Source organism: Ambystoma mexicanum, chromosome 6p (genome assembly GCF_040938575.1).
Source record: "Ambystoma mexicanum isolate Mex_15411 chromosome 6p, UKY_AmexF1_1, whole genome shotgun sequence".
Lineage (NCBI taxonomy): Eukaryota > Metazoa > Chordata > Amphibia > Caudata > Ambystomatidae > Ambystoma > Ambystoma mexicanum.
Genome location: NC_090935.1, coordinates 1,321,534,441 through 1,321,552,858, shown reverse-complemented (window position 1 = coordinate 1,321,552,858; position 18,418 = coordinate 1,321,534,441). Strand labels below are relative to the sequence as shown.

General features: G+C 43.6%; 1 protein-coding gene across 11 annotated transcripts in view; it reads right to left on the bottom strand.

Moving 5' to 3' along the window:
• BNC2 (basonuclin zinc finger protein 2) overlaps nucleotides 1-18,418 on the bottom strand; it is a 526,652-nt gene that overhangs the window by 196,244 nt on the left and 311,990 nt on the right. For all 11 annotated transcript variants that reach the window (XM_069625988.1, XM_069625989.1, XM_069625980.1 and 8 more), the window contains one exon: nucleotides 8,444-8,679. In XM_069625988.1, the coding sequence (XP_069482089.1) occupies nucleotides 8,444-8,679 (236 nt within the window). The remainder of the gene's footprint in view (nucleotides 1-8,443; nucleotides 8,680-18,418) is intronic.

The window sequence follows — 18,418 nt, the reverse complement described above, 5'->3', positions numbered from 1 at the left end:
ATTACTAAACATGCAAAGAAACAATAGATCATTGGTACAAGAATTAAAAATATATATGTAGGAAAACTAGAGAGATTAAATGAAATGTTTTTACTACTGAATATGGTGACTAAAGCATTTTGAAAAGTTCAAGGATTACAAGTGCTTAGATACATTGAAAATAATCGGCAGATTGTGAAAGAAATTGAAAACAAATGGTAAAAAACAAATTACATACATCAAAGGTGAGATAAAACAACTCAGAGAGGATAGTGCTTCAGATTCAAATAACTAACATATATTTTGATATTGTGAAAACAGAAATATAAATGCATGTGCAATTTGCTAATGAGTTAATTGCATCATGAGTCCCCTTATTTGGTAAAATAGTTAATTGTTGACATAGCAAAAGTTGTTTGGTGGGGAAATCAATATATGATACAGGGTCTTTTGATGCAAGATATCTGTTCAATTGCCTAGATGTTGGCTCTGGGACACTTCTTGTATAACGCTATATGGTTCCTAATCCATGGACTGCCCTCGTACATCCATCCCCAATGAGAGAGGTGGGCTGGAAGGCAGATTAAGAGCCAAAGTACATCATTTTTTTATCATGTGTCCTAGTGATTAGAGTCTCATGAAAAAGCAAGTGTTTCCTAAACCCCACAAGGCAAAAAATTGGAAAAAATAGTCAGTGTGTGGTCGATGGACGAAGGCGTTTTGGGAATTTAAAAAATAAAAGTTCCTCTTGGTGCAAAATCATTTGTGGAATATAACTATGTGCCCTCCCCTCTTCCCCTTTTGCGTTGCCCAGATTCACCTTTTCATGGCCAGCTTTTGTTTCTGGCACATCTTCCATGCAGCTTGGCACCACCAGATTTTCCTCCTGGTTATCAGGAGAAGCATTATAAAATGTTCTGCAAATGAAGCCTCCACATTTCACGAGAATGCTTGAGAGCAACTCAATCCTTCACGCAACTATGTGCTGACTAATTCTAGTACCACACCATGAGTGTACTAAAAAGTGCCCTTGGGGAAGTTGCTAAGCATCACCCGAGGGTTTTATGCACTTTCTTTCCAGGCAACCTTTGCTTGAGCCACTACCTCTTTTTCCTCTCCTCTGGACTCTCTTTATCCAACCTCGACATTCTATCCTTCTCGTAAACCCCCTTAATCTTGGTTTTCCTCTCATCTTTGTGCTATGCGACGTGCTCTCCGACGCACTGAAAGATGCTGGGGCAAGACCAGGTCAGAGGGGGATTACCTGTCCTATTTCTCCTATCCCGTTCTCTACGATGGAGTTCTGCTCTCAGCAAACATTTCTTATTTTGCTGACCTTTTGCAAACTCAATCAACCCATCCTAGATGATTATTTCAAACTCTTTAATGTCTTCTCTCTCCACCTACTCCTGACCTCTCTCGTAATTCCAAATTGTCTGTGTCTGATCTTGCTTCATACTTTTCCTCAAAGGTGGCCTCCCTCTGTGCCGCCATTGAGTTTTCTATTTCGACTACTACCAGTTTCTCTGCTTTGTTTCCTAACACCACTATTTCCTCTATCTCTTATTTCTAATGATGAGACATTTATCTTGCTAATTTTAGCTCACCCTACTGCTTCTACTTTAGATCCTATCCTATCTGTACTAATTGCTAAACTCTATCCTTCTCTTGTCTCTTATCTTACCTCTTTCATAAAAATGTGTCTTTCTACTTCTGTCTTTACTTCCTTCTTCAACTTCAAGCATGCTTCTATTGTCCCTATTCTAAAGAGACCTTCTCTAGATCCTTCTTTTCCTTCTAATTTTCATCCTTTTCTCTTCTGCTGTATCTTTCTAAATTACTTGAAAGTCTAGTTCATCCTCAAGTCTCTACTTTTGTCTCGGATAATTCCATTCGTCCTTGTTTTAAGTCGGGTTTCCGGCCTTTTCATTCTACCGCTGTCTGTGACTCTTAACTCTCTGCTCGTTATTCTTAACACTTGTCTCTTTTTATTGTTTTAGATTTGTCAGCAGCCTTTGACACTGATCACCTTATGTTACTTTCTTCTCTCTCTCTTCTTTTGGGTTTTCTGGTTCTGTTCTCTCCTGGTTTCGGTCATTCTTATCTCAACTGACATTCTCGGTATTCTGGGCTGGGTCTTCTTCATGATGTTCCTCAAGGTTCTGTAATTGGCCCTTTTCTTTATTCTCTCTTTGCCTCTCCGTTAGCCAAAGTTATTTAATCTTTTGGTGTATTCCATCACTTTTATGCAGACGACACCCAACTTGTCTTGTCTTTCTCCTCCATTACATCTAGAGTTCATGATAAACTCTCAGCTTGCCTTTTAGCCATCAACTCTTGGATGTCGGATCACTTTCTTATCTTAAATAGTGCCAAAACTGAGGTTCTCTTCTTTCCTCCAAACAGTTACCTTAGGGTTAGGTGCGCGTTATAAAAAAATAAAATAAACAATCCCATCTCCTCTTCCTCCTTCCTTTATTTTGTTTCCACCCTCCCAGCTTTCTATTTCACCCTCACACGCCTGTCGCTGCTATCTGTATGATTTTCAAAAAGCTTGTCCTTTCTTAACTTTTGATGCTATGAAACTTCTGATTTCTTCATTAATTTTCTCACAACTCTTTTATTGCTCTGCGTCTCTGTTTGGCCTTCCTTTCTCTCATCGTGTGCCTTTGAAGTCTGTTTTCAATGCTTCTATTTGACTTCTTTATCTTCTTGCTCCTCGTGATTCTATCGCTTCCTCTGCTCAGTCACGTTTCCGCTCATTTACCTTCCTATCTCCTTTTCGTTGGAATGCTCTTCCACTTTCTCTACACTCTACCATTTCATATTCTCAATTCCATGTTTCCTTGACGATGTACCTTCTCCAATCTGGTGTGTAATGCAGATTACTCTTTTGTTACTTGCATTTTAATTTTATTGTACTGTTTTATGATTCTATGTACAGCGCTCTATAAATTCCAAATAAAATACAAAAATACAAATATCACACTTTCATCCCTTATACCACAAGCATACACCCTCCTCTTTGACCCCACTGTACCTTTCCATTTGTTTGTCTATTTCATTTCTATCGTACTCCTGCTTCTGTTGTATCCTCTCACATCTCCTTCCCAATTCCTTTCCACCAGACACCATGGTCAAGCTGCATGCATTATCGCCTACCACACAAGCTCAAGAGCACTAAAGGTCATTGCCACATTTATTTATTTACATTTATTTCAGCGCACCAAGTCCTGAGGCATCTAGGCGCTAATTACATAAAGTGCATAATAAATTACTGATGTGCAAGTATACGCATATAGTTACAGACAGAGTTGGTGTGTGCATACAACCTGGCAAAGCCTCGCCTCTTATTACGGGGAGCTACGTCAAATATGCAGTACAGGTAAGCAAGGTCACAATAGGTATGGTGGCACAACCTGGCAAAAGCCACGCCTCATGTACATGATACAGAACAAAAATATTCACAGAACCAGAATGGAAAGCACGGACCGATATTTATGAACTTTATTTCCCATATCGTGCCCCCCATACTGTCAAAAGCAAAGGATAGAAAGTGAAAAGCCACATGATAGCCTGCTCGTCTATCTTGAGATAGGCAGATAAGATGACTTGTATACTGGCACCTCCAGAAACACATCTTCCAAAGTGCAGTGTGCTACGGTGCATAACCACAAGAGAGAAAATAATTTGTTGCAGGCAAAAGGGTTTTTAAAAGTGCCTACAAATTACACTTTCAAAGCACGGCTGTGGTTAGAAAAGCATCATGGATTGTTTATTCTGCGTTTGGTGGCAAGATTTGTGTTACGGAATCTCGCGGATGAAGCCTTTTTCGCCTTTTTCTCCCTGCACGGCGCTCCTTGGCTGTGCTCCGGCTGCCCGCAAGGCCACAGAGTCGTGTTAATCATATTTACCCCGTCTAATAACAGTCATTCACACTTCGCCGTTATTCCTTGTTATTGCGCTGGACAGACACTGGCACCTCATTGAAAGTTCAGTGCTGCGAGGGAAAAAGTCCCCCTGGGACCCTTACGATTTCGGGGAAAAAAACATTAAATCAGCTGATGCAGGTGAAATGACAATGTGGATCCTCCGGGGGGCTCTTCCCCACTCCTATGCCTCTGTGATCACAGGCTCTGTAAGAGCCCGAAGCTGTTTTTTGCAACAGATGAGCCAATCAAAACTGGCCCTATTCACATGCCCCCAAATGAGGTTGTGTGGAGAGGCGCCTTAACGAGAGGACGAGGTCTGAAGGGTTTCCAATTCTGTTCGTCGCCAGGGCTGACGAGGCGGCAGGGAGGGCAGGCGGGAAGGCTACCTACCGGGAGACTAGTGCAACGTGAAGCCATCCGACCAGGGTCCAGCCAGAACAAGCACTTTTGTTTAGTTCATTGGGGAGAGAGGAGTCAATGCTGACTAGAAAATGTGCGTCTGGGTTCACGATCTTGGCCTCTCGGATGTTCTCTCTAGTATCTGGGGTGCTGTGCTCTACTTGCAGACTCGGGCTTCACCGGCTCACACTCTTCTGCATACACAGCTCTGGGAATACCAACAAATATGCACATTTGCATTTCAGATATCGAAATTCCCCGGATTATGCATTACTATGAGAGCACACATTTTTACTGTTAATCTGATTGAGTCAATATTTGTTATCATCTATGTTGTTCGCCCATAATATGTGCATGTCACCCACTAAAGCAGCATATTTTATTTATTTTTGGTTCCTTCAGCTTGAGCGCACACCTATCCGAATGGGCAAGTGTCAGCCAAGCCACATGTGCATGCACCCCTCCTAAATTGTAATGTAAACGAGAGCCAGCATTACACTAAATTGCAGCCCAACATATATCCTGGGCCCAGATCGGGGAAGAGCAAGAACTGAGCAACTCCCTGATGCAGTTAAACTGAACTACCCCTACGGCCAGTTCACGTATGCCTCCCTTTACCCGCGAATGCAATCCATAGCCAATTGCTAAGCAAGTCAATATGTAAGACCTGTAACAGCCTCCCCTCCTAACTTGCCACAGCAATTATTCTGCTTTAACTGACATAATATTCAATATGCCGTTGTTGAACGCAGTAATAGTAAAATTGATGCCCCGAGGGCTACGCTCTAGTACGGCTGGAATTGTGCCAGGTGAGCTGATTTTCGCACTAGCAGTGTAACGATGGGGCCTTTACAGAGCTAATCTGCAAAGAAACAGTGTGATCTCACAGCCTGATCTGGCGCTTGCGAAGCAGAATGGAGACACCAGGAAACGCGCCCTGCCAACATACTACTGGATCAATCAATTGGCTTCTCGTGCTATTCTTTACCAGACGGGTTCAAAGTGGCAAATCACCCTGCCACCAGAAGGCAGATATTGAAGCACGTGTTTAGCTAAACGTGTACCTGTTATGTCGTAGTGTATTCTGTATATGTATTTATTTGAAAAACTGGTATGTCAATTTCAATTAGAAATTACTTACAATAACATATTTACAGATGGCAGAAACATTCCCGCTAAGGGTGCCTTTACAATAGCACATTGCTGTGAAGACGTGGTGAGCCAGTTTACGAGGTGTGCAAAATAAAGTGCACAAATACCACACAAAAAGAAAAATATATACAATATGGAATCCCTGACTGTGTCCAGGAAACAGCTGCAAACATTCCTGTTTGAGTAAGATCGCATTTTGAGTAGCTATCACTATGTTTAATGTATAATAAATCAAATCTGCGCCTAGATGTGGCATGCCACTTGGTTCTTTTGGGATATGCGCGTTAAAAATCTAAAAATCAAATCAAGAGGTGACTTATAGAGGTAACATTAACTATTAACTTAAGGGGGCAAGTGCCTCAAACTCAGGACTAATACAGAAATATACCAAATTACATTATTAAGCGTCACTGGATGGAGTGGTGGGGTCCGGTAAGGGGGGGGGGGGGGCAGGGGAAGGCCATCTTTGTCAAGTAAGTGAAGTTTAAGCCATCCTTTGAAGAGATGCATAGTTGTGCTGGATTTGATTGTGATGAGCAGTGGGTCTCTGTGCCACATGATTAGTTGCCAAGTGCGTGCTAAATTGCCCCCCACCTCCCCACACCCAGTGATGCACTAAGCACAACCGGTACTCAGTGCGGGTCTGTTGCATTCTATGGACATGTTCACATGATTCGAGGAGGGGGCTATACTATAGGCCAGAGTGCACCAGTGCACACAAGTATCATCAAGGCCATGGGAAAAAACTAACATTCATACCACCAATAACATACTGATTTGTGATTTTCCCAACTGCATCTTGGCACTGTAAAATAGCATTGCTGTACTCCTGGTGGTTTCAGAAAATACATAACTGTAGGTGCATTTATTTTTTTTAATTCATTTTTTTTAATGGCATGCATCCTTTAGTGTTACTCATGCAAACATCTGGCTACTACTGAGGGGCCACAGTAAAATAACTGTACGCCTGGTGCCACAAACACAACTTATCCAACCCATTCAAACACATTCGACTGCGCACATGACCACTTTCGAAAGTCTTGTTTTGCTGTGCATACATTGCTTTAGTAGGCCGTCTTGATGCCAGAACATTTCAAGAGTCTGAAGGAAGTGGGACTGAGCATACTAGTATGTTCATTGTCAGCAAGAGGCAAGTGTGTGTACTTGGTGCACTTAGCTCTAATGGCTGGCGGCTTCTACTACTCTGAGGAGAATGGCCAGAATCCGGCTTTAAATTAGGTCTCGTTCTTGCTGCCGGGGCAGGGATTGGAGGAGCATGTAATGGGAAGAATGTGCAGAACCCCGTGGGTGGGGCCTTAGGAGTCAAAGTATGGGCCTTGCCATGGCCTCTGCAGATCTCCAACGCCATGCTGACGCTATCCGTAGGCTTTATTTATTGGAAAACATAAATGAACACTGGCCAAGGCACCTGTATAAAAGCCAGAAAATAAGGCATTTGGAGAGCACCTGCCATGGGGCAAGACCTGAAAGCATGGTTCCTACTTTGAGAAGCTGTTTCCCATCCTACCACAATGTGCCAGCAGTAAAGCAAGAAGCAGTAGCAACCAAGGGCTCTGCACATACAATCCAGGGCGAATCAATGACTGGCTTTCTGGTAAAAGGAAATTGCATTTATTTTACGAAAAAAAGAGATGCAAAAAGGGGATGTCCACGCCAACATTTTAGCTCACAACCACCTGAACTACCTCACAAGGAACAATGTTGTTTAAAGTTTTCGTTTTTTAAATCCTTCGCACTAACAAGAAGGGCTGGGCCTTACAGTCTGATTGATGTAGTCTTGGCTTAGTAGTCTTTTTGGCAAGATGTCTGTGCGATCAATCGGCGATGAAACTCGGTTTCCAAAAAGCATTTGATAGGATCACTATGGTTGATGAAGACATGTGGGTGATAACCAAGCAGCTGCAGGATGGCACAGTATTACAGAGGTACTGCCCAACCTGCTTTGGACGGAAGGCCACAGAATAGACTCCATCTCCCTTAAGCCCAATAGTATTGCATGATAACACTTTCAATTGTGTAATTTCTGCTGCAGCACAAATTCAGTGAATGGTAGTCAGAACAAAATGTTTGCGGGTACCACTAACATTGGCTGTCCTTAATAGCACCCTCTTGCGGGGGTAAGAATGGGATATGTCCTGAGAAACTGGGCCTCAGCCTTCTTCATTCAGCTGAAATATCCTTTGAAGGGGCAGATAGTACCTGACTTACTCCATTTGTAAACAGTGGTGGCTTTCACAAGCTGCACCGCCTGGGAGCTGGACTCTGTAGCACAGTCACCATCCATCATCAAAGAAAATAAGACACAAAGTGGTTTGTTACCAAAAGATCAAATACACACGTGCACAATGGTGAAAAGCAGGGCTGAGGTTTAGAATGCCAGGGAAGTACGGGGCATTGTTGAGAGGGGGAAGCCGCAGGTATGATGTCATGGTATAGAAGTGCGGTGCACTTTTTCGGTCCTCTCACTTGGCGGCTTATATTGGGAACATTACGGAGCTCATCAATGGGGTAGTTGATTATTTGGGCATCTTCTTTCCCTGTGCACATTTGCTAGAGTCACCATCAATGGCATAGGCACTAGACCAAGTTTGGGAGCATCACAATTCGTAATGTCATGTTCACTGATGCCCGTATTCACACAGTCAATCTTCTGGGTGAGCAGTAAACACCCTTACTAAAAGGAGGCTTTTCTCATTTTAATAATGCCCTTCAGCCAGCCTTTTCAAATGTCAAAGCTTTTTTGTACATGCCTCTTACGAGGACTATTCTGCATCATTTTAATTCTTGTGTACGTCTGTAGTGTCTGGTCAAACTTTTAAAACAGAGAAAAGAGAAGTTATACACTACTGAAAGGAAAGACATAAATGCAGTCTTACAATAGTGGAAGACTTGCCTTCATCGCCCCACACTTACGTGCTAGCACCATGACCAACCCAATGTGCTGTGCATCTACCACTTACCTGAAGAATGTATCCACGGACGTAGTCGCGGAGGGTCCAGCCCAGCCCGTGCAGAATGTGGAGCACCTCCTCTTGCTTCAGCACGCTGAAGAGGCGGTCCAGCAGTATCTTCAGCCGCACAGGCACCGCCTGGGTCCCGTACAGCATCAGGCTGCTGATGTCAAACACCACGTTGGACTGCACAATCTCCACTTGCGTCGGATGGTAGAGGTGCTGAGTGCTAAGCTTGTCCAAAGCTAGAGAGGAGAAGTGGAGTGGGGAGAGTCAGGGAGAAAAGGGGGAAGAAGAGATCACGTGAGTGAGTTTCCTCTGCTGACATTGCTCATAGTCATGCTTCAATTTACAGTAAACAATTTTGCAAAAAGACTGTTGATTTTAAGTTGATAATAAGGTTGCAATTTTTAGGGTGAATATGTTATAGCATTGCATACACAGGCATGTTATGGACAATGACCAATCAAATTCTCACATTGCTTCAGCTCTTGAATATTAACAGAAAGAAAACACTGCTAGGAAGTATAAGAGAAAAACAATTCTTGGGAGGATCCATCCGTTCAGCTTTGGGAAGAGAAAGTGCTTTCTCTTGTATGCAAGGAGACAGAAGGCATGCCCTTATAAAACCACTGTGACAAGCCAAAGGGCAAAGCATAGCCTTCCCAGCTCTGCTGTAGATTTAGGGAGGCCTGCAGGGAATGGCTTCACTCTTTACTTACATTTACTGAAGTAAACAACTGATAACATAGAATCTTAAATTCTGAGTTTTACCAATAAATCGAGTCTACAGATGTTCCAGTTCAATTACCATTGAGAAGATGCCACCACTCCAACCCAAAGTTCAGTGACTCCATCCGCAGGGTGAGAAAGATTGGTGTCACAGCTAAAGAATCAAACGCGCAACTGGTGCCAGAGAACAGCATGCCGGCACTTCCATTTGCAGTCTAGCTTCTGCTTCTGCTCTGAAAGTGCCGCTCCCGCTTTTCTCTTATTGTGTTGCCCTGAAGTCCCTGCTCTTATGCTTCTGACCAGGCAGTGATTTACTCCAAAGTGCTGTGACTACTAAAATGTGCTCCGAAAGTCCTGTTGCCAGAATTCTGAGGCTGTTAACCTGAAGGCCCTGCCACCTCTTTATGTGTGTTATGCCATTGTGGCGCTCTCTGATATACTGTTTTACTCAAAGGAGCACTGCTCCTGCATTTCTCTGGTGAAACGCAGCACTTCACTCTGGTGGTGGTGCTCCTGCGTTCAACCAGGCTCAGCACTTCACTCTGGTGGTGCTGCTCTCAGAGTTCACCGGATGTAGCACTTCGCTCTGATGGTCCTGCTTGTGCGTTTTACTAGTCATTGCACATCACTTTAATGGTGCTTCACCTGTGTTTCACTGCGGTACAGAACTCCACTTCCTCTATTTTTCACCAGGCATAGCACTTCATTCTGATGCTTCTGCTCTCGCATTTCACCAGAAGTAGCACTTCACGCTGGTGGCACTGGTCCTGCGCTTCACCAGGTTCAGCACTTCACCCTGGTGGTGGTGCTCTCGCATTTCACTCGGATGGCGCTGCTCCTGTGTTTCACCAGGTACAGCACTTCGCTCTCTTAGTGCTGCTCCTGCATCTCTCCAGGCGTAGTGCTGATATATCTGCTTTTCCCATCTACAGTGTAAGTTCTTTGCTCTTCTCGCATGCTTGGCAAGCTATATCCGAGCAGGCCATTCATTCTCACAGGCCGCCCAGGGCCTGTGCAGCACTGCCGCACACAACCTCCCCCGAGAACTGACCTGCTCACACCTCCAGGATAATGACTACCTCTTTTTCGCTCTTGGGAAGTGTGAGGTGGATATTTGCACTACTAGGAACTCATGTCATTGCACACTATTGTTTTCGAGCTTCTCCCTCCATCCTGTCCTTTTCCCACCAAAGACGTCCTGGGGGGGCACTGGATTGAAGAATGCACTTTACATGAATGTGAAGAGCTTTACAGAACTGGATGTTGAATTAGGAGTTGCTTTCCAAAATGAAACACTCAGCACAGAATAATTCTGTTGCCCTTAAATGTGTGCTCATCTCAGTGTGCCATCACTGCACGCACCCGCTCGGCCTATTCCGATGGACCTTTTCGCTGCAGTAGGTGCCGCTTCAGAACCCTTTTCAACCACTTCTTCTTCGGTACTCTTGGTTCTTTCTTGACTTGTGGTCACAGGGGGTTTCGCATGGGTTTGATAAATTGCTCTCCTCTGTGCGCACTGGTGAAAGTCCTTATCCTGCAGCTACTGGCTTTATTCCGCGTGCTCACCCTGTGGAATTGTTTGTCAAAGATCTTAGCTTTGCTCATACTTCATGTCTTGCATCTGATTCGAGAAATCTCTCCTATTCTTGTGGCTAAATCAACTTTGAATACAGTGCTTTAAAAATAATGTAATACTCATTAAAGATAAGTGATTGGCAAGCCTGGGGACCGGAGCCCACTGCGCATGCGCAGAACACTTGCTGTGAAGGGTGAAGATGTGTAAGAGAGCAGTAGCAAGATCAGACGCGCAAATGTTAGAAAAGGCAATCAATGTGCCGGGAAAAGATCAGCCGGGAACTCGATTGAGATAGGAGTTCAACCATATTCCTACTTCCATTATCTCCCAAATACAATATTAAATACTCTAGCATTTGAATAGAGTGCACGCTAGCCAATAAATAGAGAACTAGAGATATGTCTGCATTAAAATGAATGTGTGCAAGAGATCGCAGGATGTGTGCGCATTCAAGATACAATTTCGAAGTGAGATTATTTAACTCCCTATTTTTTAAAGTTGGGAGTAAATTAACTTTTTAGGGAGTAAAAAGGTAAATCCCGTTCCTAATGGGATTATTTTATAAGCGAGTAAAAAAAAAGTAACAGAAAAACAGAAATGTTTTTGTAATAAAGACTTATTTGTACCTAGTTATTTATGCACATTAAAAGATACATTTGTACCCATTTAGATCAGGCAGTAATAATAGTAGTTTCTTCCTGTGGCACTCCATATACTGCTTGTCCAAACATATAGAGCTGTGTGGCTGAAAGGAGGAGGACATGCACCTCATGTGTCTGTTTCTGATTTATTATTGTGAGTATTTGTTCTCAGTATTTGCCCATCTTCAGGGAGTAAAAGTAGCATCTTCAGGGAGTAAAAGTAGCATATACACCCCTTATCCGTGTGTGTGTTATCTAGCTTATTAACACTGCAGACCTATCCGGTCTGTAGTGCATATTAAACAGTCTAGTGATTCTAACATAGCATATTGTTTATTTAGGCCTTTTGCACAGCAACAGTAGGTTACCTTTGTGGACACTTTAGATCAGATGAATGGAGATGCAGTAGTAGATTCCCAATAATACAGAAAGTCCACACAAACCAACGAGTGACTGTTAACATAGCGCCCACCTGTTATTGTGGCCAAACTGAAATCCCAGATAAGAAGGCAACAGTGCCTGGAAAGTTGGTCCCTGCCATTTCAGTACTTCCTATGGAGCAGGTGCCAAAAGCAGTGATCTCCTGCTAGGAGCCTCTTGCAGTGCTGTGCATCCCAGGAGTAGGTTAGGCCTTGAGCTCCAGCGGGCTGTATAAAATGCAACCCACTTAATCTTGGTCATCTGCGGTGGATCGGCACCGATCGATTCGAGAGCTGAAGAGGCGGGTGCTAAAGACGAGTATGTTTGTCCTGAATTCTCATAAGGAATCATTCTGGGCTGTCCACCCTTAAGAAGTGCACGGCCACGGTGGCAGCTATGCCGCACCAAAAATCAGGACATGGAAGCTCCGGGCACAGTTGCGACAGGCAATATCCTTACTGCCATTTGCCGATTAAACACTGATCACGCGCTCAACAGTTGGAAGTAATTAGTCGCCAATATGTTTAACAAAACATAGCCTTTGGCATTGTAGCAGGTTTTCTTAACTCCAAGTGTGTGATCATTTACAGAAGGCAAACAGAGATTGCTGTTGACTGCACAGCAAGATCCCATTCATCCTGGAAGAACAGCAGAGGACAGAAGGCCCCTGTAGCAGGAAGGAGCGTGCATTTAGTGCACATCCCCAGAGATCTCACGTGCAAGAAAAGGACGCGTTTTGAGGGAATTCCACTAAAATGAAGACAGTGTGTGCCTCCTTCAACGGAAACAATCCCATACCTGTGTGTGCAGAAACACATAAAAACTAAGAAGCACCTAACGCACAACTCGTCCTGTGTTCGTAAATAAATATACAAATTAGTTATACGAGACCTTGACCTATTTAAAAATTAATGATTTAATGCATTTTAATAAGAAGTGTATTTTCTGGACATCCAAAATATCTATCTTTCAAAAACTCTAATGTTGGGAAGCACTCAGTACAATTAAATAGGAGATTGTGCACGTGGAGAAGCCCCCCCAACATTTAGAATAGGACTCCATCAAAGGAAGCCGCAAAGACAGGCGTTGCTAGGGGGACGGAGGGGCAGGGCTGAGAGGTCTTTTGGTTGTAGCCCCGGATCAAAGCTCAAGAGCTACAACCAAAAGTCTAGCTAGGCCCGAGTCTCGACAGTCCCGACATTAGTGTAGCGCCAGATCTTTTCCAGACTTAGCAACACCCTTGCGCAAAGTTGAGATGAAATTAGAATTATCTTGAAGGGGACATATGTTGGGCGAGGAGGAAACATGCAACGTGGCAAGAAGATGTCCTTTTAGACAGACCGCAAGCAGACTCAAGTCTAAACAAGAATTCCCTTTCTGCTTTGCCTTACTACTAGGAAGAGGCAAATGTTCCTCTCATTGCCCCACCGTGCCCATCAGAAGTCCTGCCTCTCCAGGCATCACACAGAAACCAGAAGGGATTTAACTCACTCACAGGAGCAAACCTTTCCACTGTCTCACCTGAAATGCCCTCACGTCCACTGCACCCAACTGGCAAGACTGAAGCCAAGGTTCTTTTTGCTGTTTGTAGGTCTGGATAATTTCAGACAGTTTGTGTACGTGGGTCACCGAACAATGACATAGACGCATTGTCACGTTTCCACACCCTCTGCTAGATGTCATGTGAGATCCCAATAGGGCAGGGCTGGATGGATGCTTGTGTTAAGAGTTCCTGATCATGCTTGCTTCATGAGAAGCCTGAAGCCAAGCCCCCTTTTATAAACTGTTACAAGTCACTAACTAGATAAGAGAAGGCTCGGAGAAAATGCAGGGATGACAGTGTCCTGCCCATCCATTTAAAGAGCACTGGACAGTATGTTTGTATGTCCGTGCCTTGTTATAGTCACAGTCGAGATCCCCGCCATGTCCCTACAATTAATGTAACAAAGCCCATTTTTTTCTGTCTGTAATTAATGTATATATATATGTATATTTTAATTTGCACTATATTTTTTTCTTCTAATTTCATAATAAAAATATTGGAAACATAAAATACACGCAGGTACACGACACTTAAATTCCATATCCTCACAAATTTAGTAATTGGTAGAGACCAAGCAAGACTTTCTAAAAAGAAACCAATAATTCCTTTCACAGCTCGGATTTGTTCTTGTGTGCCAACATTAGTAATGTGTGTGGTGTGTGTCCTTCTCGTGGAATAAAGATGACAACATTTTCAAAGAGTCATCCCTTTCTGCGGCCTACGGAAATTATACTCTTTGGAGAAGACACCGATAACACGGTTGGTTTCCAAAGGCCGTACAGCTCAGTAATTGGGAGCGGCCGCGGCACTATTAAGTATTCAGAGGCACGACAATGGGTTGCCCCGTGGAAGCTGGCAGCGAGGCTTGCAGTGTGCGAGTTATGTTTAAAGCAGTAACAGAACCACGTGGCAACGCGGGAAGTACCCATAGAAGCGCCCTCTATTTGTGTAGCAGCACGCTACGCGCGCACTCTGTTTTCACCTCAACTAAACAGGAAGGGGAAAAAAGGTGCATTCCCGGGTCTGAAGGCAGTGGGCCCTGCCATTAACGAGCAGAGCTGCCGCCTGCTGACTTCGCAGCACTCTGGGCGTGTGCAGTAACCGAGCGCTGGCTGCTCAATTACCCTCCAGGCCGTGGAAAGGAGACTTAATGAATCTCAAAACCACACACTTTGCAGAGTAAAGAAGCTGACATTTATGCGGAAATGGCCTGAAAAGGGCCCTTGTTTTATGCCAGAATTACATACATTTCTGTGGCGAATTCTAAATTTAAGGTGCTTAGTTCATAGTTTCTGACTAGTGAAAAATATGTTTTAAAAGTTTGTTTTGGTCGAACATCAAATCCACATTAACATGCTAGTGTTACTGAGATCTGCAGACAAGTCGCTTTCCGTAACTCCCCACTTTTTTTGTCCCCACCTCTGTCTCACTTCTCCCTCTCTCTCTTTCCTTATATAAAAGGATTGAAATTAAGATTTCATGAGCAGGAGATAAAAGCAGCTCCTGGGCATCACCCATCACCCACTGAGAGGTAATGAAGAGCAAGTATGGACCAGACTGCAAATCTAACTTCCACATAACACGCACACTATCTTGCTTCTTTTTCCCTATAGGGCCCATTCATCTTTACATGCCTCCTCTATATCAGGGTTCGAAATTGGTGGGAGCTCTTTAGCCCCTGCTTCTACCCTAGGTGAGCCTGGTTAACTTAAAACCAACATTTAACCAAGAGGTACTTTTGGCTCCACACGGCCAACTGGTGCCTTAATAACATGCATATCTGGCATTAGCTTGGGTGCTTGAGAAGGAAAATAAAGAGGTATTAGGGAACAAGTAGGACATATTTAAGAATAATGGATCATACATAATGGAAAAAAAAGTGTGCATCTCATGTAGAAATTAGATTTGCAATGTGATGTGCACTTACTCCTGGTCCCCAGGGGTAGCCCATGCCAACTCGGGGACACCTGCCACCCAGGAGCAGGTTTTAGCTCCTGTTCATTGAATCTTGATTTCAACCGTATATGTGTCATAATATTCCTGTGTACGTACGTACGTACGTACGTACGTACGTACGTACGTACGTACGCGCACACACACACACACACACACACACACCCCCGCCCCCCACCCCCCTAGTGTCACATAGTCATACATGGATATATGCACAACCCAGTTGGCTAGTCAAGTCAACTCTAGCTCTTGGTGTGAAACTAAGCAGGGTCTTCTAGCAGGGCTCAACATTTGCACTCGTCACTAACCATTGTCAAGTGATAATTGGCTCTTGGCAAATAAGACATGGTGTGACACGTGCATGTGGAGGATTTATGAGCCAAATGACTTTATGACTGGCTAGTAGCGGTATCAGGTAATATCCCCACCAAAAATATCACCATATATATGTTCATCGGGGACGGCGATAGGTGATATTTTTTGGGGGGATAATATTAGGAGCGGGGGTTGCTGTGGTGTCCCTGCTCCTTTTAAAATAATACAGGGGTTGCAGGGGTGTCCCCCGCAGGTTCCATGCCTTAATATCCCCGCAAAAATATGGCGATATTTTTGTATGGCGATATTTTTGCAGGGATATTAACACATGGAACCCTAGTAGCTTGCAACTTGATATTTTTACCCCCGCTTCTAGGGCCCAAACAGGGGCATAACTAACTCCATGAAATCTGTTGTCCTTGCATCTTTGTGATTTAACGCTGCTCTCTGTGGACATTTATTTGGTCCTCCCCTGGACCATAGCTCTTCAAAAATTGTCAAATCAGTGGTAGAAACACCTAGGTTCCACCCACTCTACACTATGCTCTTAACTCATCATTAAAAAAACACATTTTAAAATATTTCGTAGATTTTATTTCTGTTACACTAATTGTTGCATTTTTACCTGTTTTAGAACACTCATTGCTGTTTGCCAAAGTAGTTTCCATTTTTAAGTGCATCGTTCACAAAGATTTATATTTGCAGTATTAAGCAGCCATGTTCTTTTTAAGAGGTTGAAACAAACACCCGAATGGAAAAATACACATACACACACACCCACCCAGACAACAGTCTATGGATCTGTCTCTTTAATGCAGGGAAATAACATCTCATCATAGCAGGCACCATAAAAGTGCATCTTAACTCATTACTACATGCAGAGACGGTCCCTCATAGATTTAAAACCTTTGTCTGGTGTCTTTTGAAAAGGCCTCCACTGGATCTTCCTATCAGAACATTGGGCCCTGTTTCCAAAGATGATACAGCAACACGCAGTGAGCCATCTACTTGACATTAGGCCAGCCTTCGGAACAGAATCTTCGCTCATGCTCTTCACACTCCTCACATTAACGTTGATGGTGGGGCTGTCACCGTTCTGATCATATAGTTTGCCTTCAGCACCATCAACCATGCTATTATAGTCAAACATCTCTAACAACTTGGTACATATGGTCATGCACTGCACTAGGCACCCGCCCCCTTTGTCGCACTAAAGATTGCCACGCTCCACCTCCTGCTTTATCTATCTCTCTTGTAGGGTTCTCCTGGGATTTTCAATAGTACCAGTTTTGTTTAACCTGTATGCCTGTCCCATGACCCACCTTAGTCACACTTGCGACTTTCAATTTGACACCGCTGCAGCAAAAACTCTAATCCTACATTGCCTATATACGATGGGTGGCTCGTGCTCTCAGTTCAGAAGGCAGGTGCATAACAAATTGCCAGATGTGTTCATGTTTTGGTTACTGCAAATGGGCTTCATTCCATTCTGTAAGGAAGGGGTCGGGGGAGGGGGAGATTATCCAGTCCTTTGTTTTCTTTGCATTCTGGAATTTCCCATTATAAATCCTGGACTACAAGTTCCCAAATGCAAAGAAAAAAAACAAGCTCCTTTCAAATGGAATGGGGCATGCATGCCTTTCTTATGTCATACAGTCCCATCTCCATGCGTGAACCCTTTTCTTTTCCTTCTGTGGAAAAATCAGGGATGCTTCCTAGATGTGGGGAGCCCACTAGCAACGTAGGTCGATGCACTTGCTTCAACCAGCTTTCTCCCGGGCATATCCCCTTTGCAATGCACTCCTCCACTCCCACCCCCATGCACAAGCATTTCACATTCAAAAAAGGCTTAAAGACAAACTATGACTTCACAAATCTCTGGGAGTGCCTAGGGCAGGGTTGGTCAACGTATGCGCTACAACCTTTATACATGCATACATTATCATTTTAAAATGACATTAGCAGTCAGATAAGTTACCCTAAAGGAAATATTTTCAGTCTATTCTCTGCATGGTCGTCCTTCACTTCCTTTTCCGCTTTCTCTTGCTTCCCTTTCTCTACTCTTATGATGATAGGCCTTTCGATGTCATAGCTGCTGTCATGTGAGTAAACGCTTTTAAAAACTTTGATTTCTCAACTTTTGTTTAATTGGTGTTTAGAACACAATGCACACCCGCTATTGTGCAAATGACTGAAAGGTTTGGTGAATACTCTTAGCAGCAACAATATTCCGAAGCAAGCATAATCTTAATATCTCCTCAAAAGCTAATGAGTGACTGCCTAAATGGTGAAAGGAAAAGGGGGTGGAAGATATGCGTGCCCCATGGTCAGGCAACTGACCCTGTCAAGGAGGGATTGAGACCCCTCTCAACCTAGGGAAGGAGGCCTACCAGGGTGTTTGTCAGAACCAATCCTGGGCCAGAGGCCGAGTGAGGGTGCTGGGAAGGCCCCACTGTCCATCCCTTCTACATGTACCTGGAAACAATTTTCAAGTACCACTTTTGCTTGTCCCATACCCGTCATAGCCACCCATGCCAGTGTTTTCTTTCTTGTATTCCAGAACTATTTAACAATTCTGGATGAGAATTGAAAGGTCTTTATGCCTTGACCTAACAATTTTGGATGAGAATTGAAATTGGTTCTTTACGCCTTTAAAAAACCCCTGACTGGGAGAAACATCAGCACGTGCTCCAATTGGATAATATTGGCACCTTTGTAAATATGCAAGATATATGTACTTTGCTAATAAATTCACACGGTACAAGGGTATCTTTGGATTACTGGTTCATTTAAAACCAAGAATA